The sequence below is a fragment of the Lethenteron reissneri genome, chromosome 56 (assembly GCF_015708825.2).
Source record: "Lethenteron reissneri isolate LAM-NWPU_2019-01 chromosome 56, ASM1570882v1, whole genome shotgun sequence".
NCBI classification, from domain to species: domain Eukaryota; kingdom Metazoa; phylum Chordata; class Hyperoartia; order Petromyzontiformes; family Petromyzontidae; genus Lethenteron; species Lethenteron reissneri.
In genome coordinates this window covers 8,614,567-8,638,660 of record NC_083834.1, presented here as the reverse complement: position 1 = coordinate 8,638,660, position 24,094 = coordinate 8,614,567, and the positions used below count along the sequence as shown (strand labels likewise).

The following is a 24,094-nucleotide window of genomic DNA, read 5'->3' as shown; positions in this document are numbered from 1 at the left end:
CAGACTCACACAGAGACCCATAGACTCACACAGAGACCCATAGACTCACACAGAGACCTACAGACTCACACAGAGACCCATAGACTCACACAGAGACCCATAGACTCACACAGAGACCTACAGACTCATGCAGAGAGCCATAGACTCACACAGAGACCCATAGACTCATGCAGAGAGCCATAGACTCATGCAGAGAGCCATAGACTCACACAGAGACCATAGACTCACATAGAGACCCATAGACTCACACAGAGACCCATAAACTCACACGTAGACCTATAGACACACAGAGACCCATAAACTCACACAGAGACCCATATACTCACACAGAGACCCATAGACTCATGCAGAGAGCTATAGACTCATGCAGAGAGCCATAGACTCACACAGAGACCATAGACTCACATAGAGACCCATAGACTCACACAGAGACCCATAAACTCACACGTAGACCTATAGACCACACAGAGACCCATAAACTCACACAGAGACCCATAGACTCACACAGAGACCCATAGGTTCACACAGAGACCCATAGACTCACACAGAGACCCATAAACTCACACAGAGACCCATAGACTCACACAGAGACCCACAGACTCACACAGAACCCCATAGACTCACACAGAGGCCCATAGACTCCATGCAGAGAGCCATAGACTCATGCAGAGAGCCCATAGACTCACACAGAGACCATAGACTCACATAGAGACCCATAGACTCACACAGAGACCCATAAACTCACACAGAGACCTATAGACTCACACGGAGAGCCATAGATTCACACAGAGACCCATAGACTCACACAGAGAGTCATAGACTCACACAGAGACCATAGACTCACACAGAGATTCATAGACTCACACAGAGACCCATAGACTCACACAGAGACCAATAGACTCACACAGAGACCCATAGACTCACACAGAGACCCATAGACTCACACAGAGACCCATAGACTCACACAGAGAGCCATAGACTCACAGAGACCATAGACTCACACAGAGACCATAGACTCACACAGAGACCCATAGACTCACACAGAGAGCCCATAGACTCACACAGAGACCCATAGACTCACACAGAGAGCCATAGACTCACACAGAGACCCATAGACTCACACAGAGACCCATAGACTCACACAGAGACCCATAGACTCACACAGAGAGCCATAGACTCACACAGAGACCATAGACTCACACAGAGACCCATAGACTCACACAGAGAGCCATAGACTCACACAGAGACCCATAGACTCACACAGAGACCCATAGACTCACACAGAGACCCATAGACTCACACAGAGACCATAGACTCACACAGAGACCCATAGACTCACACAGAGACCCATAGACTCACACAGAGACCCATAGACTCACACAGAGACCCATAGACTCACACAGAGACCCATAGACTCACACAGAGACCCATAGACTCACACAGAGACCCATAAGACTCACACAGAGAGCATAGACTCACAGAGACCATAGACTCACACCGAGATTCATAGACTCACACAGAGACCCATAGACTCACACAGAGACCATAGACTCACACAGAGACCATAGACTCACACAGAGACCCATAGACTCACACAGAGACCCATAGACTCACACAGAGAACCATAGACTCACACAGAGACCCATAGACTCACACAGAGACCCATAGCTCACACAGAGACCATAGACTCACACAGAGACCCATAGACTCACACAGAGACCCATAGACTCACACAGAGACCCATAGACTCACACAGAGACCCATAGACTCACACAGAGACCATAGACTCACACAGAGACCTATAGACTCACACAGAGACCCATAGACTCACACAGAGACCCATAGACTCACACAGAGACCATAGACTCACACAGAGACTCATAGACTCACACAGAGACCCATAGACTCACACAGAGACCCATAGACTCACACAGAGACCATAGACTCACACAGAGACCCATAGACTCACACAGAGACCCATAGACTCACACAGAGACCCATAGACTCACACAGAGACCCATACACTCACAACAGAGACCCATATACTCACACAGAGACCCATAGACTCACACAGAGACCATAGACTCACACAGAGACCCATAGACTCACACAGAGACCCATAGACTCACACAGAGACCCATAGACTCACACAGAGACCCATAGACTCACACAGAGACCCATAGACTCACACAGAGACCCATAGACTCATGCAGAGAGCCATAGACTCATGCAGAGAGCCATAGACTCACACAGAGACCCATAGACTCACACAGAGACCCATAGTTTGTTGTGCTTCCTCCCGCACCGCCGATGGGCATGGTTGGCTACATACTGTGCGAAGTAAGTTCAACATTCATTCGTACATTATGATTCATAATTTTTGTTTGAGGTCAGATCGCGTGAACAAATTGTGCCGTAAACCCTCCTCCACCCGACGCAGCCAATAAAAATAAATTGTCACGTGACTAACAAAAGTGGCCAAATGCTTTCTCGCTTCAGCAGCACCGCCGGGGATTTGGTTGCAGGGCGATCCGCACAACGTTGAACACCTGGGTAGTCTGACGTTTCGGGAGAGCTACAACCAGCAGCAGCAGCATCATCAGGGCAGTAGCCTGTATAATTTTGGGACCTAATCAATGTTCAATCTGACCCCATCCCCCCCCCCCTCCCTAATAAAAATCTATTACGAATCATCATCTCGGTGGTGAAAGCTGATGTGTTACTCACTATGATAACGCGGGGCTATGATAACCAGGGGCTCCTGCATAAGGCTCCATCCCACTGGGTACGAACCGTTAGACAAAGATCTCTTTCCCCCCCGTATAGCCTCAATATACTGTTGAGGTATGTGCTGTTAGCGAGTAGCAGCACCTAAGAAGGCCAGCACAGCACACGAGGTGGTGGGTGGCCAACACCACGCCCGACCGCCTTTGTCTCCCCAGTGGCTGAGTCGACCTAGAGGAGGCCAAGGACCGGTTCAGATAATCGTCGCCGGTGTTGGTGGCCGTGAGCGGGAATCGAACTCGGGTCGCCGGGTTCGTAGCGCGGCGCGCTAACCGCTGAACCACCACTCCCCACAACACACACATCCAAAGACAAAGATCGCCCGTATAGCCTGTAACAGACTGTTGGGGCAAGTGCTGTTAGCGAGCACCTATGAAGGCCGGCACGGCACACGAGCGTTGGGTGGCCAGCACCACGCCCGGCCGCCTTTGTCTCCCCAGTGGCGATGCTCACGACACACCGGCTGAGTCGAGCTAGGTTGACTAACAACACAGACACACACACACCAAGCGTCATCCAATGTTGGACCGGCATTTAACTCCGCCTTGCGCTGGGAATAACTACATTGTTTATTTATTTGTTGTCACTTTCCAGCCACTGCGTAATGGAACGTTCGCGACCAAATTGAAGTCGCCCAAAACGTTTGGAATGTTGAGTGCACTGGACCATTGCACGCCCATTATACACTTTAGCGGGTGGTGGAGGGGGGGGGATAACCACGTCGTTACTTAATTAGCTTAATTTTTAGGAATGCCAAGTTCCATTCGGTAACGGAACGTCCGTCTAAATGTATGAGCGGCGTTGAAACGAAACGTGTCTTCGGAGTCGATGACGACGCTGCTGCTGCTGCTGCTGCGTTTGGCAGTGGTGCACAATTAATACAACATGTATACAACACACACACAGCAACACTCTCTGTGTGTGTGTGTGTGGTGCGCGCGCGGCCTTAAAAGGAAAAAAAATGGAAAACAGACGACGTTTCGGGCAATGCCCCCTTTTTCAAGGCACATTTTACGCACTGCCGGAGGGCCTATTGCCCCTGCAACGTCGCCGACTATTCACGTGCCCCTTTTAAGGCCACACACACAACCAGAGTGCGTGCGCTGTTATTGACAAAACGTGTCGAGCTTGCGTGACTGCAGGAATTCATATTCTTGGGTCTTTCGGTAAAGTCACGTAGATAGGTTCAAAGAAAATAAAAATATATAACTATATCGCTCAGTGTTGCATTACCTGGTAAAATAATAAATGCAAAAATAAATTACTTCTAGTTACATGCACTCCTTCATGCATTTACCAGCAAATTGGTTAACATTCTAAATCGGAACGGCGTTGTTTTTTTTCAGAATCGTTTACGACTGCAAAAGTCCCAGACTCAACCACGAGCCAAAACAACAATAAACAACAACAACACTAAATCTTGTCTCAGACTACAGCGGCGATTTTAGTTTTCTATCTGGGAATTTGAAATGCGCACTGCGCCAGGTCCTTTAATTTTAGTTAATTGGAAACCCGAGTTGGTGTGGCTGACGGAGAATTCGAAAAGACGCGAGGAATGTCGCCGATTCTACAACAGCCGGGGAACCGATGATTGTCCTACCCGGCGTTACTGTGCGATGGTGATGATGTTGGTGATGATGTTGCTGATGTTGGTGATGATGTTGATGATGATGTTGGTGATGTTGGTGATGTTGGTGATGGTGATGATGATGTTGGTGATGTTGATGATGGTGATCATGTTGATGATGATGTTGGTGATGAGGTTGATGATGATGTTGATGATGATGTTGGTGATGTTGGTGATGTTGGTGATGTTGTTGATGGTGATGATGTTGGTGATATTGATGATGGTGATGATGTTGTTGACGATGGTGATGATGTTGATGATGATGGTGATCATGTTGATGATGATGTTGGTGATGTTGGTGATATTGATGATGGTGATGATGTTGTTGATGTTGGTGATGATGTTGCTGATGTTGGTGATGATGTTGATGATGATGTTGGTGATGTTGGTGATGTTGGTGATGGTGATGATGGTGATGATGTTGTTGATGTTGGTGATGATGTTGCTGATGTTGGTGATGATGTTGATGATGATGTTGGTGATGTTGGTGATGTTGGTGATGGTGATGATGATGTTGGTGATGTTGATGATGGTGATCATGTTGATGATGATGTTGGTGATGAGGTTGATGATGATGTTGATGATGATGTTGGTGATGTTGGTGATGTTGGTGATGTTGTTGATGGTGATGATGTTGGTGATATTGATGATGGTGATGATGTTGTTGACGATGGTGATGATGTTGATGATGATGGTGATCATGTTGATGATGATGTTGGTGATGTTGGTGATATTGATGATGGTGATGATGTTGTTGATGTTGGTGATGATGTTGCTGATGTTGGTGATGATGTTGATGATGATGTTGGTGATGTTGGTGATGTTGTTGATGGTGATGATGTTGTTGATGTTGGTGATGATGTTGCTGATGTTGGTGATGATGTTGATGATGATGTTGGTGATGTTGGTGATGTTGTTGATGGTGATGATGATGATGTTGGTGATGTTGATGATGGTGATCATGTTGATGATGATGTTGGTGATGAGGTTGATGTTGGTGAGGATGTTGATGTTGGTGATGATAATGTTGGTACGAGCACTAACTCTGGTGAACCGCTCAGTTTGGAGCCAAGATATATTTATATTCTAAACCGCATTAACTGGCGCCGTTATACCGCAGCTGCTTGTATGCCCCATTATCATGCCCCATCCTCATTCCCCAATCCTCATGCCCCCCCTCTTCCCCCCATAGCACTCCCCCCTCCTTTCCCTAGGGTTCCCCTCGTCTGTATTAAACTCAGAAAGACACCAACACAATGCCTGCAGCCAGTGCCGTCCATAGGGGAAGGGGGGGGGGGCGGTGCAGGGCCCGGGGCAAATCACTCCGTGTGACCCCCCCCCACAAAGTGCGGGGCCCGAGGCAGTCGCCCCAGGTGGACTGCTCTGCCTGCAGTCATCTGCGGGCTCCCCCTGCCCCCCCCCCCACCATCCACCCCCTGCCCGCATGCCGTCACCAACCGCCCCCCCTCCATCCAGCCCCCCCCCCAACATTTTCGCTGGCCAATCGGATGCAACTGCCATGCGGAGATAGAGGGGGGACGTCCTCGGGCCCGGTTGGCTACGTACGGTGCAAAAGAAGTCCAACATACAGTACACACGCGTGCTTCTTCCGTCCCACCAGGTGGCTCTGCGGTGGAGCGAGTTGGGGGGGGGCGATGGAAGGTCGCGGATTCCACGCCTGGCTTTGTGTGCGGCGTGTGGACGTTCCCCTGCTCTGCGTGACTTCTTCCCTCTCTGGGTTTTGCGATATCCTCCCGTAGACTAATAGGGTTTTTCCCCTTTTTATGGAAACAAAACTGACACCTTTTTACAAGGAATCATGCTTACATTAACCACAATACTTGCAGTCAAATGCAAACAAAAAACAATACTCTGATAATTTATGCATTGTCCTTGAAACTGATTGGTCCACACCAGAGACAGCTTTCTTTAGAGCCTAGTCTCATATGGTGTTCGACCAGATGACGCCAAAAGGCGCACAGTTCAAAGACAACGCACTATCAGAGTAATGAGAGCTCGGGGCGAGCAGCTACATCATGGGACCTCCTTTGCTAGTACCAAAATATACTAATAGGGTTTTTCCCCTTTTTCTGGCAACAAAACTGACACCTTTTTAGTATATTTTGGTACTGGCAAAGGAGGACCCATGATGATCCTCCCGTAGCTTTAAACAAAAATGTAACTGTCATGGACAGCACTGCTGAGAAATTAACCGCGAAACTTCTCATAGGAATCAAGCAAAGACAAATATCCCCCGTATAGCCTTTAAACGACTGTTGGGGCAAGTGCTGTTAGTGAGTAGCACCTATGAGGGCTGGCACGGCACACCACGCCCGGCTGCCTTTGTATCCCCCAGTGGCGATGTTTACACACCGTACCATGAACTCACTCTGAGTCGACCACTACTACTACTACTACGCATCACCGTTTCAAATTAGGAATCAGACCCAGCAGCATCATCCCCCGTCGACTGCGAACAATTGGCAGGACCCTCTTGAAAAATAGTCTTGAGATCCAGTGAGGCTTTCCTAGCTAAAGAATCGGCGTGACAGTAATAATAACAATATAAATAATAAAATAGTTACCCTGTGAAAAAAATGGCTATCCAATTCGCTTGAGATAATTGTCATGTCCAGTCCAGTTGCCTTCATGTCAGGATATTAAAACGCATGTATATATTTATATCATTTTGTCAGTGTCCCTTTGCTCTAAGGCCCCATATGAATTGCCACGTTATCTCACGAATGTTCAATACCCAGCTTGTTTATTACATTTACAGGTCAAAGGATCAATCTGACAGGCCCATCCATCTATTTAACTATTTAATGGGATTGGACCACCAAATGACCGCTTTTGATTGGCTGCCGTCCAGCCAATCCGAACGCTGCCGTCCAACGCGAGACGAGGGGAGGGGGTGTATCGAGGGAGGAGGGGGGGGGGGGGGCACGAGGGGCGGGGCGAGGGGGTGCTGGGGGGGGGTATTGAGGGTGGGGGTCGTTCAACAGAACGCCAGCGATAGCGGTAATCTGAACCGGTCCTGGGGTGCTCTCCTAGGTCGACTCAGCCGCAAATGTGTACCTGGTGCGGTGTGTAGCAAACATCGCCACTGGGGAGACAAAGGCGGCCGGGTTTGGTGCTGGCCACCCACCCCCCTCGTGTGCCGTGGCGGCCTTCATAGGTGCTACTTGCTAACAGCACTTGCCCTACAGCCTGCTAAGGCTACACGGGGGATCTTTGTGTTCAACGAAGGATGCTTCAAGATCGTTATTGACGTTTTTGCGTCTTCCCTCGGCGGTGCCGGATTATCCTCGTAGCACAAGTAGCTACACATGATGCTACGGGCCCCGCACTTTCAATGGCCACGCGCTAAATGCTTTCAAGCTATCAATTCCGGTTCAGTGATTCTGCACTTGCTCTATTACTATAGTACTATACCGCCTTCAACCTTCATGAACGACTGGGTGTTTCAAGTTAGCAATTTGTCGTATTTTCTGGCTGTATTGCAAATGAAATAATACAATTACTTCACTAGGCAAGTAAAAAAGATTGTGTTCTAATATTTACGTTTTTTTTAAAATGTAGTGCCCCTTGAAAACAAATGCTACAGGCCCCACACTAGCTTAATCCGACAACAATGCTTGGTACAAAATCTTTACTTCTCATTTAACTGTACGTCCATCGAATACGGAAAAGCATCGTTTTTGTTACCATCAGTGCCTCCCTCCACCAACTCCACCCCCCCACTCTCCCGCTCCCCCCGACCCTCCCCACCTACCACGTGTATTTATTTTTTGGTCGTCAACCCAAACCGAGCTTAAAGTCATCTCTGGTGGTTTTTACAGCTTTGCCAAATTGGCAAAGTTGCGGCTGAAACGAATCCGCGTGAGCATTGGATAAAGTATGAACTGCTCAGCGGGTGGGGGGGAATTGTATGCAGATGCTTGGACCACCCCGATCCCTTTCCCCCACCGCCACCTCCCGTGCAAGAGACCTTGGAACAACAGATGACTGGGGGGGGGGGGTGGGGGGTGGAGGCCGCGGTTCAAGTTTTGATCTAAACTAAATGTCTCCGGTTTTTTTCTCAACACATCTGAGCAACGCAACTCTCCGGTAAGTGTCGTTCTTACCGGATCGTATTTACGAGGGTTATCTTGAACCCCACCTCCCCCGTCCATCTCTCCATTGGGACGCCTCGGTGGCGAGATGTTAACTTCCTCGCCTGGTATACAGGAGGTCGTGCGTTCGATTCCGATCGCCCTGACGCCTGCTGCTGTATATTTGAATTTTCTATCTTTTTTTCGCTCTTCTCCCCGTGGTTCCGTGGATTTTTCTCCGGGTCCTCCGGTTTTTCCCTCCACGTTTAGAATCAACATTCGTTAAGAGTATTCGGCTACAATACATTTCCCCACGATAAAGCCACTTCGTTGAGCTATCATTTGTGGCCAGGTCACTTCTGAAAAGGAGCTGTACAGCTCAGTGGGGCTTACCTGGTAAAATAAAAAAAACGTAGTTTAGTTTTAGTCTATTCATGTATTTATAGTGATTTGATTACACTTCCTATACTTTGCACTCCTATCAGTTTTTTTGGGGATTGTTTGTTGTCGTAACCGTCTGACCCACTCCTAATGGTCATCGATGGGGACATATGAACTACCTCGCCTGGTGTACAAGAGGTCGTGCGTTCTATCCCCACCCTGACTCCTGATTAATTTAGAAGTTTTCGTGCCTCTCTCTCTCATCCTCATCATCATCACGGTGGCTAGGATATGTTAACTACCTCGCCTGGTATACAGGAGGTCGTGAGATCAATCCCGACCCCGACGCCTGCTGTATATTTGGATTTTCCTTGTTTTTCTCTCTCTCTCCCCGTGGTCGCGTGGATTTTTCTCCGGGTCCTCCGATTTTCCCCTTGGCGTTTAGAATCAACGCGTTTGACAGCAGCCAGTATTTGGCTGCTGTCAATGTCCACACGACGATAAGCCACTTCGCCGAGCTATCATTCGTGATAGCGAGGTCGCTTCTGACAGAGCCAATAGCTCATTGGGCCTTACCTGGCAAAATAATAAACAGCTGCGTTTTAGTTGTAAGCATGAGAGCGTCCGTGTCTCAATGCTCGCACGAGGAGAGCGCTGGAGATCATTAGCCACCCGTAGCCCTGAGCCCGTGGTGCAAATTCAAAATTCCTGTGGCGGTGAGCCAATGGTCTTTATTTGATCATCACCGCCGGCTTTCCAGTCGCGGGGATTCTCGTCCAATTCGCGAGTGCCCTGAGCGTGGAGCATGGGGGTGGCGGTGGTGGTCTGTTGTCATTCGTGGAGCCTTGCGGGGTGAGGGGTGGTGGGTGGGTGATGGCATTCCGGTGTCGTTCGCACGAAGATGAGCGCAGAGTTTTTAGTTTTTTTCTCGTGGGGCTGTACAAGATAAAAAACACTCGGGCATAACGCCAGCCAGTGGTGCCGTCCTCACGGAATGTTCCCCCTGCGTGGAAACTCGTTCTCGATCTCAACACCGTGCCAGCGCTGAGCCACGTTCGATGCAGCTGTGGCTTCTGCATCCACGGTCTCCGTCCATCCCAGAGTCATCTTTCCTCGCCGTGCCACCCGCATCCCCATGAAACTAAAACCACTTTTTATTTTTTTATTTTTATTTTTTTATTTTTTTATTTTTTATTTTACCAGGCAAGGCCCCCTACTGAGCTGCAGCTGCGTAGCTGCTCTATTTTTCCGGAGCGACCTGCTGTCACAAATTATAGGTCGGCGAAGTATCTTATCGTCACGTGGAAATCTATTGCAGCCAAATGCTCTGAACGCGTGACGTTGACTCTAAACTATGGAGAGGAAAGACTGGGGTATCCGGAGAAAAGTCCACGGGACCACGGAGAAAGAGAGAGATATAATATGCAAACTCCAAATATAGAGCAGGCGTCAGGGTTGTAATCGAACCCACGAGCTGATGTATAACAGGCGAGGTAGTTAACATCTCACCACCGTAGCACTCCATCATCATACACACCCGGCCACTCCAGATTCTGTAGTCCCCCCCATCTCCCTCTATCTCCCTCTCCGGCTGGAGTACGCATACCACACACATGTCGGTGATGTGCACGTCTTCTTCGAACGCTAGGGAGCCGGAAAAGCCCTCTGTAGCAGCGTGGACGGCACCATCATGTTCATCTTCTGAAGCGCTCGCTCGTCACTGTGGCGTGCGCGATGACCACCACAACCACGTAACCTTTCTTTCGTGTTGTGCGCGGTGCTTTTAGCGCCAAAGCGCGTGGATTTGTAGCGTTTATTTTCAATTGTTTGCTGGTGACTTGTGTATTTCATATCGAAATCCCCTCCAGTGCTTTTGCTGCTGGCGGCAATAAAAGTTATTTAAAAGTCAAAAGTCTCCCTCTCTCTCGTGACCAGATATTTTGTTTAAATTCTACAGTCCCTCTGTGCCTCTTTCCCACTGTACAAGCGAGCCGTGCCAGGGCACCATCGAGCCAGCCAGCCACTGCAGAAGCCGAGCAGTGCCGCAGTTGTTCACGTAACACGTGTCCTCACAGCGTCACGGCTGACCGGGGTCACATGGTAACAAATGGCCCGAGTCGCACTTCGTGTATCGCCCGCATTATTCATTGATTTTGTTCGGCTGATGTAGATGCAGAGTCAAATCTGCAGTTTCACATTAAGGTGACCAGGCCCAGATAACCGCGTCAGGGGTAAGTGGAGTGTTATCGCTGTGGCGATTTCTCCTTCGTCGCACGCTGCACGGTCTTGTTCTGGGTGATCACAGTCGCACCACTACTGGAAAGTTGAACATTTTCTCCATTTGTGCATCAGCTATCCGCATCTGCCATGGTTTGCGCAGTGGATGCGGTTTAGCGTGGAGCCATGAGCATCGTGGAAGATCAAAGCCCCAGGGATCTTCTGCGACATTCGATGAAAATTATGAATTAACCCTGCTCCATGGCCCAGCTTGGCCCCGAGCCACATTCAGAGATGTCTCGTTGTTGCCAGCGTATATCACGGCTCGGTTCCGGCCCGGCTCTTTGAATTGCGAAATGAAAATCCACGGCGTACCGCTAGTGCCCCGCGGCGGCACGGCTCGGATGTGCCAGTGGAAAAAAAAAAAAGAACGGTCCTCTCGTTTGTGAATTCAGTGCTCATGCGGAGGGATGGGGGGGGGGAAGGGCAGAGGGCAAAGTTGGGGGTAGGGGGGGGTGTCGTACCGATTGCGAAGCTGCGGAGGAGCGTGTTGAACTGGAAGACGCCGTAGAGGCAGAAGAGGACTGCTGCCGCGGCCATGATTTTGAGCAAATGCCATCGCGACTGCATCTTCCTGCGTGGAACTCTGCCAAACGAGACAGCACGGTGTCGTCAACAACAACAACAACAACGACGACGACGACAGCAGCGGCAACAGCAACGACACAAATACGCGGCGATGATAACGACGACGCAGAATGCGCGGCGCGCGCAGTTTTTCGTTCGCTCTGTCAGGGGGAGAGAAAGAGAACGAGGAGGGAGAGCGATTCGGAGGCACGCGAATCAGCAGGCAAGCGGCGAGGCAGCCAGATCCGGTGCCAACAATTGCCCAAGCTCTGGTTGTCCTCGATTAGGATGTAATAATAACGACAATCGCAACAACAGCAACAATATCATCCGTAGCAAGAGTCCCCCTGTTTAACACGGAGGCTTTCGCGACCAATATTATCCACGATAGAGGTTTTTTTGGGGAGTTGGATGGCGTAACCATGTCAATGTGTCGTTAAACTCGCCACCGCCCGACACAGCCAATTAGTAAGGGTTGTCACGCAATCCAAACATGGCAATTCGTTACTGGTACAGCAACACCGGTTGTGTGTTGGCGAGCGAACCCACGATATTCACAACAACAAAGAGTCTCCCTGCTCAAGTCTGCATTGGCTTGTACTCCTCCCCATGAGTAAGGCTTAAGCTGGCGCTGGAAATTCCACATTCACACGGCGGGGGACCATAGGAATACAACCGCTAATTTCCCACTTTCCCAGCAAGTGGCACGTGCTCGTGACGTGGTACTAATTTTATCGATGCTGAAGGGATGGTGATGATGATGATGGTTATGATGATGACGATGGTGGTGGTGATGATGAAGGTTATGATGGTGATGATGATTATGATGATGATGGTGGTGGTGATGATGATGTTGATGGTGGTGATGATGGTGGTGGTGATGATGATGGTTATGATGGTGATGATGATGATGTTGGTGGTGGTGATGATGATGTTGATGGTGGTGATGACGATGGGATTTAAAATGCCCTTGCTGACGAAACGCGATCTCCGCCGCTCTCGACGAACCGAGATGAACGCCTGCGCAGCATCGCAGGCCGCTCCGGGTGTGCTTATTTTTTTTCGTTTATGAAACGCGCGCATTGTGCTTGGGATGCACACGCTATCGAATCGGGCGGTCGTCCAACGCAATTTATTAGCCAGCCACATCATCAATAAGGCGGGCAATGCGATCCGTGGAAAGGGTGAGGGGCTGAGTGAATTAAGTGAGGTTGGGGACTGGCCTCCTCATTACATTAATGCACAGCGATACAGTTCGGGTTGCACATGCGCACACACACAAAGTCCAGGGCAAATGCACATACGGACGTATGTTGAACCTCTTTTGCACCGTTACGTAGCCAACAGTGGGGAAAGACAACAAACTAAACACCAAACGCAGTTCTAAAGAGGTGAGTTTTCAATCGAGATGATGATTTAAAAGTGCATAGCTCACAGCGGCTTCCTGCTATCGGAAGGAAGAGCGTTCCAGACGGCCGCAGAAGCGCATCTGAAAGCGGGCGATGATGCGGTGAACACCGCCTTTGTTCGATGGCTCAGACAAAATTGATGGGAAGGAGCAAAACGATCTCACAACACGGCACGTGCACGCTTCGTTCCGTGCAAAGGGGCCTTCTTCTCAAATGAGCACTGCAGTGCTGGGACACCCTTAGGTCGACTCAGCCTTAAATTAGTACAGCTCCTGTCTGTTTCGGTGTGCAAGCATCGACACCGGGCAGACAAAATGTGGCGTGGTCCTGGCCACGTGACCCTCTCTTGTGCGCCGTGCCGGCCTTCCCACGTGCTCGCTAACAGCACTTGCCCCAGCGGCCCGTATGGGCTGCACGGTTAATATTTAGCTTTGTGTGCGTGTAAGCGCGCACACACAGACAGTGTGTGTGTGCTTTGAGATGTTGCTCTATTTAGATGTTATGTAAATGCACGTGGAGTTGTATTGTACCTTGCGGAGCATTCATGAATAAATGCTTCAGGCTGTGAACCCAATAACATTGGTTTACATTTCTGCCCATGCACAATCTTGGTAATTGGAATAAAGTATTAATCTAATCCTTGCCCTATTCCTCTAGGTCAGCTCAACCCACAATCATTGCCTGGTTGTAGCACGGACCACATTAGCCCTTGCTCCAATAATCGATAATGCCCGACTCAAAGGGCCACGCACATGCTGCTGTTTATCTTCATACATTAATTGTCGATTGCTGCTGCTGCGTTGACAGTTGCGTATAAGCACAATTAACAACAAGAACAACAAAAACAATTAAACACACCCGTCACTAATTAGATTGTGGCCTTTAAAAGGAAGAAAAATATTGAATAGGTGACGTTTCGGGCAATGACCCTATCTGGCAATCCCCCTTCTTCATAGTACACTTCTTCACAGCACGCTATGAAGAATTTCCATTGCCATGTTGTTTCACTTCAAGGCCACAATGTTGTTGATGAATGTGCGCTTGTTGTCTTTGATAATTGTGCTTTGTCCTTGAAGTCACGCCAAGTCCCTTTTGGGCCCGTGCCCTTAACCCTTCAACAATTGCGAGTTCAACTCCCCCCCGATGGAGTTTGACGAGCTGCGTGGAGTTCAAAAGGACTCGCAAGCAAACACCGCCTCGTTGTGAAAGACCCAACGCTTTGATCTCCCACGAAGCTGTTCATGGTCAACCCATAAACCGCATCTACCGCACACACCATGGCAGTAGATACGGGCAGTGGTGCGACTGTAGTCATCAAGTGATCAAGAGCAGACCGTATGCAACGCGTAACGACGAAATGCCGCGGTCCACGGGCACGAAGGAGACATCACGGCGTTTGCACGCGGTTCTCTGAGCTTGACCACCTCAACTGTCAGAAGTTGTCGCCGTGCGTCTACATCAGTCGTACGAAAGCAAAAGAAGAAGGCAACTGCTACAGCAGCAGCAGCAACAGCAATCACCGATCCCTTTGTGAAGCTAAACAGCAGCGTCTGGGTTCGTTATCCTCTTTGGGCAGATAAAGGGGGGGGGGGCTAAACGGATACGCCATGGGTTCGTAGAAGAGATAACAGACGTGGTACACGGGAGGATGTGGAGCCGAGTGTACTTGCCGATGACTGGGTATCAGCAGTGTCACAATCATCCCACGTGGCGGGGTCTCGTGAAGGCTACAAAGGGAGATCTTTTGTCTCTGCGACAAAGAAGAAGAGAGAGTCTCTTCTCGACGTCAGACATTTCGCAAAACACGAGGACAGTGTTTAATATACCCCCGCAGCATCGGACGACTCCGTGCCAACGCAAGTCACGGGCACGTGTGGGTCTGCCTGCCGGTCTGGCTTTCTCTGTTCGCAGGCAAAATAAACCCATCCGGCTCGCAGGGGAGATGCGTTTGTGTCCGTGAAAGTTGAAGGCTTTGCAAAAAAACACGTATCATTTGCTTTTCCTTTCGCCGGAATTCCATCTTTGCATCCTTACCCCTCTGCGCGCAGTAATGTTTGTTTGACTTTATATGCACGGCAAACATGGGACGCTGCGATAACGTTGGTCCAACAGTTCCAACCACATACCAACGAGTGTCACGTGTTGAGCAAGGTTATTCTCATAACTTGTCCATAATAAAGGGGGGTTTTGTTTGAGTAAAATTCGCGTAAAAATAAATGCGTCGTTAACCCACCACGACCACCCAACACAGCTAATTGTCTACGGGTTTTTCAAAGAAACAAAACGTAACAATGAGTTACTAAACTTCGATGTAAAGCTTTCGTGACTGCAGGGATTCATATTCTTGGTTCTTTCGGTAAAGTAACGTAGAAGGGAAATAATTAAATAATTAGAAATTAAACAATTAAATTCTTACGACGTTTCGATTGAAACACAAGCAACCACAGCAAATTTTCTTGCTGTAATTTTTACACCTGATGATGATTGCTTGTGTTGCAATCGAAACGTGAGAATTTTATTGTTCTTCTTGGTTCTTTCGGTAAAGTCACGTAGAAGGGAAATAATAAAATAATAAAAATAAAACATAATAAAATAATTATCACGACGTTTCGGCCACAACGCGAGCAGCCGTCCTCAGGTGAAGACCAGGTCTGTCGGGAGACAGCGTCAAAGAAACAAAACGTAACAATTAGTTACAAAATTTCGATTTAAAGCTTTCGTGACGCTGTCTCCCCGACTGACCTGGTCTTCACCTGAGGACGGCTGCTTGCGTTGTGGCCGAAACGTCGTGAGAATTGTATTTTATTATGTTTTATTTTTATTACTTTCTTATTTCCCTTCTACCGGACTTTACCGAAAGAACCAAGAATAATCAGTTGCTACTTCAACACACCGGTGCGTTGGAGAGTAAACCCACAATATTTACAATTAGAGCACTTTGACGTTTAGCTGGTGATTACAACAGGCAGCTTCATCAGAAGATTTACTAGAATTGTGAAGACGTCTTCCTGATTCGGTCTCAAATAGAGTAAAGGTGATGTCATCACTGAAAGACTATCACGTGCGATGACCAGAGGGGGGTTCTTGTAGTCATATAAATTAGTCATGTAAATTATTCATGTAAATTAGTCATATAATCTTGATTTGAAGCTTTCGTGACTGCAGGAATCCATACTCTTTGATTCTTTCGGTAAAGTCACGTAGGTAGAAAAATAAAACAAAACTAAAATTAATATATCACGACGTTTCGATCGCGACACAAGCGGTCGTCGTCAGGCAGAAAAAAATAATCCAGCAGTAGAACTGCTGATCCAGCGAGAGAGCTGTTACACAACAACGAGGTTATATATGTGGCAATGGGCAAGCAAGCGGGGTCTGAGCTGGAAAGGAATTCCATCCCCGGACGCAAGCACGTCAGTTGTGTTCATGGGGGAGATTAGGGAGAGAGAGATTAGCATGAAATGAGCTTCCGACACATGACATGCTTGCGTCCGTGGATGGAATTCCTTTCCAGCTCAGACCCCGCTTGCTTGCCCATCGCCACATATATAACCTCTTGTTGTAACAGCTCTCTCGCTGGATCAGCAGTTCTACTGCTGGATTATTTTTTTCTGCCTGAGGACGACCGCTTGTGTCGCGATCGAAACGTCGTCATATCTTATTTTTTGTTTAATTTTATGTTTCTACCTACGTGACTTTACCGAAAGAACCAAAGAGTGTGTTAGTCATGTAAATTACTCGTATAAATGAGTCATATAAATTAGTCATGTAATTTAGTCACGTAAATTAGTCGTATAAATCAGTCATGTAAATTAGTCGTATAAATGAGTCATGTAAAATTGTCCTGTTAATAAGTTATATAAATTAGTCATATAAATTACAACGGATTATATACGATTTGGCACGTGCAGTTTACGTGACAAACCTTACTAATTGGCTGTGTCGGGTGGTGGTGGGTTTAACGACACATTTATATTCATGCAATCTAACGCGACGAAAAAGAAACCTTTATGATCGATGTTGGTCGCCGAACCTGTGTTTGCTGGAGTATTGGCTCGTAGCAAACGCACTGCAGCATGTGCGATTGCACACACAGCATTTCCCGGCACAGGATGCAGGCCACGTGTCATGCACATGCAGTGTGACTCAAACCAACACGGCAACGCTTCTCGATCCCAGTACAATTTCACTGGGCAGCCACGTTTCGTTGCAAGTTAGTGGAGATAAGTGTGTCCGTGTCGCGGATTGATGAGCCGATTTAAAAGCATGCTCGAAAAAAGCGTGTGAATTTGAGTCTTGATAGAATTGACCCTTGCCATGAGCGATGCGAATGCAAACAGGGGCAGGTGGCAACCCCAAACCTGATTGATCCAAATGCATCATTTGCGTCGTGAGCGCACGCAGATTATCGAAAGCGCAATCAGCGTTTGGAAATTTCTGGGAATTTCACAAAGTTGCAACAACGTTGGCCGCGCGTGCGGTGAAGATCACCAGGCCGCTCGGGCCAAGACCAAGGGAAAGATCCCCCGTGTAGCCTTAACAGACTGTAGGGGCAAGTGCTGTTAGCGAGCAGCACCTGTGAAGGCCGGAACGGCACACGAAAGGGGGTGGGTGGCCAGCGCCACGCCCGGCTGCCTTTGTCTCCCCAGTGGCGATGTTTACAAACCGCACCAGGTACTCATTTGAGGGCTGAGCCGACCTAGGAGAGGCCCAGGACGGGTTCAGACGCTCGTCACTGGGTGTTGTCCGCGAGCCAGGAATCGAACTCGGGTCACGGGGGTTCGTGGCGCAGTGCGCTGACCGCTGCGCCACCGCTCCCCGCCCGCGTGCCTCCTCCCACCCTGACGACGTCGAGTTGAGTGACCACCCCCGATGGTTTGGCCTGACGTGTATCAGCTGCACGAGGGGAGGGGGTTGGGGGGGGGTGGGGCTCTGGGGGGGGGCATAGGTCGTTGAGGCCCCTTCAATCCCACACACATTCAGAATGTTTATTTATCCTGGAGAAATCCGATGAGCTATGAAGCTCTTTCACTCCCCCCCCCCACCCCACAGATGTCCAGTAGGCGCGGGTCACAAAGTTACAACGAGCAATGCAGCAACAAAAACAACAACAGAACCCATCGGAGTGAAACATATAGTGAAGGAAAGCAATTCACTTACAAATGAATACATAAATTATATTAAGTATATGAGTTCATATTGCATGAGTCTACCAATTCCCAAGCTTTGGCAGCAAAACAACAGCAAGAACGGTGCCAGAGCACTCCAAGACAACCACCCAAACACACGGACACACACAAAGACAAAGATCCCCCATATAGCCTTAACAGACTGTTGGGGCAAGTGCTGTTAGCGAACACCTCTGCAGGATGGTGCGGCACACGAACGGGGGTGGGGTGGCCAGCACCACGCCCGGCCGCCTTTGTCTCCCCAGTGGCGATGTTTACACACCACGCCAGGTACTCATTTGAGGCTGAGTCGACCTAGGGGAGGCCCAGGACAGGATCAGATAATCGTCACTTGGTGTTGGCCGTGAACGGGAATCGAACTTTGATCGCCGGGATCATAGCGTAGCGCGTTAATCGCTACACTACCGCTCACCCACACGCACACACACCCGCACACACATGCGCGCACACACACGCACACACGCACACACACACGCTCACACGCACACATACACAGGCACACACACACGCACACACACGCTCACACGCACGCACACATACACACGCACACACACGCGCACACACACACACGCGCACATATACACGCGCACATACACGCGCACGCACGCACACACACGTGCACACACACACACAGGCACACACACACACAGGCACACACACACAGGCACGCACACACACGCGCGTACACACAGGCACACACACACGCGCACACACACAGACACACACACACAGACACACACACACACACGCACACACACACACGCGCACACACACAGGCACAGACACACACACAGGCACACACACAGAGGCACACACACGCGCGCACACACACAGACACACACACACAGGCACGCACACACACGCGCGCGCACACAGGCACACACACCCACGCACACACACAGGCACACACACATGCACACACACACACAGGCACACACACACACAGGCACACACACACACACGCACACACACACAGGCACACACACACAGGCACACACACGCGCGACCGTCGATGAGCGTGGAACCACGGAGCAAAGAGCGCGCGCGGTGGAGCCGCTGTCAGCTGAGTAACCTCCCAAACATAACAACAACAACAACAGCAACAACAACAGCAACAACAACAGCAACAACAGCAACAACAACAGCAGCAGCAGCAACAGCAACAACAGCAACGGGCAGCAAGAAGAAGAAGATTAAGAATAAAATACATAACTAGAGACGAACCAGAACGCGCAGTAGTTGACGACAACAGCAAATGAAACCCCGCAATTATATTTTGCGGAAATCTTTTAAGTGCAAGTGTGTCTACTCTATATCCAGATTGAAAATATTTTCTTTAGAACTGCTTTTACCGTTTAGCTTCTCCCCGCACCTCCGATTAGCAACGGTTGGCTACGTACGGTGCGAAAGAAGCTCAGGGTGGAGTGGTGGTGCAGCGGTGAGCATCGCACGAAGTAAATGGAGCTGCACGTGGCATCCTTGTGTCTGGCCAGGCTGTGGAAGAGTAGGCCAAGAATACCCTTGTAGAGAGGGGGGGGGTGCTCTTTAGAGATCCCCTTTAAGTGGTGGCACCTTCCACTCAGGGCCAGATTCAGATTGTGTCGGCCCCCTGGGATGGAGGTACTGTGAGGCCCCCAGTATTATTCTCATAAGGAAAACAAAGTTAAAATAACATTTATTTTTACAAGGCTAACGACAAATACAATTCAGCATTGACAAGTGAAATAACTTTTCACTTAATCTCTGGACAAAGTTAAAATAAAATTATTTTGACAAGGCTAACGACAAATACAATTCAGCATTGACAAGCGAAATAACTTTTCACTTCATCTCTGGAGGTCCTCCAGCTGACGGAGGCCCCTAAAGCCTCCACGCCTTCATCCGGCCTTGCTTCTACCGGCAGCGGCGTGGACTGAGAAGTTGCAGGGCTGCGCCTTTACTCAATTCCAACTTTGTTGAAAGTTCACGTTGTTAATGTTGTTGTTGTTGTCCGAGGGATAGATGTGTCCCCCGACATGCGCTTTCGCAGGTTCCACCCATTGGCTTTGGACCGTGATCAGAATTTAAGCAAAGCCCGACGCTCACTTGAATTGTTTGGCTACCCTGGCCGGCGCCTATCAAACTAAAACTATATATATTAAAAAATATATGTTGCGAGGTAAGGTAGGCCTCGGCAAAGTAAGGTAATTTACCCTTGCCAAGGGGTAAGGTAAAGGGTAGGGTAGCGCGGAAGAATTACCCGGTAAACACCTTGTGTTTACCGCTCGCTAAAAGCTCTGTGGCGCAGTCCGTGGCTTCCATTTAAAATTGGAATCATCCAGAGTATTCTATATGACAACAAAGTGCTCTAGCTAGCATTTACCGTTATCAACCTTGTTCATGTGTAGTGCCCCAGCAATTACCCTGTAATCGGGTAAGTTGTATGGGGTAACGGTAAAAGGTAGGGTAAAGGTCGGCTTGTTGCTTTTGACCTCATACCTTTTACTTTCCGATTGCAAGCTTTCGTGACTGCAGGGATTCATCTTCTTGGTTCTTTCGGTAAAGTCACGTAGAAGGGAAGTAATAAAATAATAAAAATAAAACATAATAAAACAATTCTCATAAAACAATTCTAATAAAACAACCTTTTACCTTCTTAATTTTGGAGCTCTCGTGACTGCAGCAATTATTCTTTGGTTCTTTCGGTTAAGTCACGTCTAAAGATAAAATAATAAATTAAATAATAGCATATTACGACGTTTCGATTGCAACACAAGCAAGTAAAAGGTTAGGGTAGAGTGATTGTAATGTGGTAAGGAAAAAGGTAGGGCAAAGGTAGGCTTTTTGTTTTTACCTTTACCTTACCTTGTCGAGGCCTAAGATAAGGCCCCACTGAGTTGCTATGTAGCTTTTTTTAGAAGCGGCCCGGCTATCAAAAATGAAAGCCGGACAAAGTGGCTTATCATCATGTGCAGATGTATAGGGGGCCAAATATTCTAAACGCGTGACGTTGATTCTAAATGTGGAGGGGAAAACCGAGAAAAATCCACGCGACCACGGGGAGAGAGAGAGAGACGCAATCTCCAAATATAGAGCAGCAGGCGTCAGGGTCGGGATCGAACCCACGACCTGCTGTATACCAGACGAGGTAGTTAACATCTCCGAGCCACCGTGATGATGATGAGAGAGAGAGAGACACGCAAGCTCCAAATATAGAGCAGGTGACAGGGTCGGGATTGAACCCACGACCTGCTGCATACCAGGCGAGGTAGTTAACATCTCCGAGCCACCGCGACGCCCTAGCCAGACATCTATCAAGATAGATACTCGCTCGTAGTCAGAGGACAACTGACGCGGAGATTGAGCAACGAGATTGCATTGTCTCATGTCACGGGCTGACCCCGTGCCCTACACTGGACATCTGTTGTAGAAGAGCTTCATAGCTCATCGGATTCCTCCCGCAGTCGAAATAAAAATTCTGATTCCGACAGTGGCATGACAAGACCACGTAAGGCATTGCCTTCGTCTGTCAATGGATTGACAGTGAATAACGACGACGATGATGATCGTGATGATGATGATGAGAAGGAGGAGGGGACAGCATTGACGTTGCGTGGTTGGCGTGGTCCCTTGGTGCAAGGAAGGAGCTAGCACCCCCAGAGGGCTCCGTTTGGGACTCGGTGCTGGGGCACGGCCGACACACAATTGTCTAGCCACGCCGCTGAGATGTCTCCTGGGACATCCGTTGACAAAAAGAGCGTCACAGCACATCGGCTTCCTCCGGTATGAATAAATATCCCGACTCCGATTGAGGCAGAGGTCGTCGGTATGATGACTGCTCTCAGTGAGAGAAGAGGTGGTGGTGGGTGGGGGAGGAGGGGTGGAGGGCGGAGACGTTTTTTTTTGTCGTTGCAACAATATGAACACAATCGGCGAGAAGAATTGCGAGGCCTTGTAATGGGAAGCTCATGACCGGGGAGTCGTGTGACTCTCGGTCACAGCAATAACGAAGTTTCGCAAGAATGTGGGGGAGCGTTTGGATGGGCGGGGCGGGTGGGTGTTTGGTGGAGATATTGGTCAAGTTTGAGTTGTTGTTGTTGCAGTGCCCTGCCACAGTATAACGGCGAGCCACACTGGCATCGTAATCTGGAGGTCGCCGGTTCAATAAAAAAGTTGTTATTTATTGTACCACGTAAGGTCGCATTTTGAGTTGCTATATATTTACTTTAGAAGCGACCTGGCTATCACAAATGATAGCAGAACGAAGTGGCTTACCATCATCGTCATCAACGCGTCGAAATATATTGCAGCTAAAAACTCTAAACGCGTGTTTCTGCAAACTTATAGAGATCCACAGAGACCCACAGAGACCCATACTCATAGAAACCCACATAGATCTAGAGAACCGTGTAGAACCATAGAGATCAATAGAGACTTGCAGAATTCTACAGAGACCCATGCTAAAATTAGACCCATACTAACACTAAAGTATTTTTACTTTTACCAGGTAAGATCCCGCTTGAGCTACAATGTAGCTCTTTTTCAGAATCGACCTGGTTATGACAAATGATAGCTCAACCACGTGTCTTATCATCATCATCATCATGTGTAAATTTACAGTAGCAGCCAACTACTCTAAACGCTTGACGTTGGTTCTAAATGTGGATGGACAAAAATCCAAACGACGACGGGGAGAGAGACATGCAAACGCCAAATATCAAGGCATCAGGGGTTGGGTTCCAACCCCATATCGGGCAGGGCAGTTGATTTCACAATACTGTCTTCTTGGTTCTGTCGGTAAAGTCACGTGGAAGGGAAGTAATAAAATAATACAAATAAAACATAATAAAATAAGATATTATTTATTATTAATAAAAATAAAACATAATAAAATAATATATTATTTAATTTTATTATGTTTATTTTTATTATTGTATTACTTCCCTTCTACGTGACTTTACCGAAAGAACCAAGCAGATGAATCCCTGCAGTCACGAAAGCTTTAAATCTAAAAAATGCACAATAGTGCTTTGTGCTGTTGTTTTAATGCCACCCACCCACCCAAACACAGCCGCTGTCCATCCAGCAGTAGACAAATGGCTTACACCGTAGTTAGTCGACCGGACCGGCAGGTCGCCGCATGCGGTGGAGGTAAAGTGTGGGTTACGCCGACATCTTCGACACGAACCGCTGACCCCTTCTGACAGCGGTGTCGCGAGTAAAGCAGTTGCAGGGGGCTGCGCCTCTAACTGTCACGGCAAAGGTGCAGCTGATACGGTTGTTAATCAGGAGCTGCGGTCGTGATCTTGTTTGAACCGTGTGTTTTGTGTGTGGGCCCAGGAAAGTAAATCAAATTGTGACGCAAGCACGAATGAAGCATGCTTGTGGCGATATTGACAGTGGCGGATCAGTCTAACACGTCGTAGGAGGCTTTCGCGACCAATATTAACGATAATAGAGGTTTTTGGGTTAGATCACGTAAATAGGAACGTGTCGTTAAACCCACTGCCACCACCGCCCGACACAGCCAATTAGTAAGCGTTTGTCACGTAAAGCAAAACGTGCCAATTCGTTACTAGTACAGCACTCACCGGTTGTGGGTTGGATAGTAAACCCACAACATTTACGATTCGACTACGACGTTTCGCCAGGAATTACAACCAGCCTCATCAGGCGATAGCCAGAGCCGTAAATGCTGTGGGTTTACTCTCCAACACGCAACCGGTGAGTGCTGTTTTAGTGTAGTGGTTCAACTCGGAGGCAGAAGTTCTTGGAGGCACTTCTTTT

The 24,094-nt window shown here is 48.6% G+C and overlaps 1 protein-coding gene across 1 annotated transcript in view; it reads right to left on the bottom strand.

Annotated features, from left to right (window-relative positions):
• The window catches only part of LOC133356930 (type 2 lactosamine alpha-2,3-sialyltransferase-like), a 64,281-nt gene that overhangs the window by 26,801 nt on the left and 13,386 nt on the right, over positions 1 to 24,094 (bottom strand). The window contains 1 exon segment of the mRNA XM_061574631.1: positions 11,628 to 11,749. Within this exon segment, the coding sequence (XP_061430615.1) occupies positions 11,628 to 11,749 (122 nt within the window).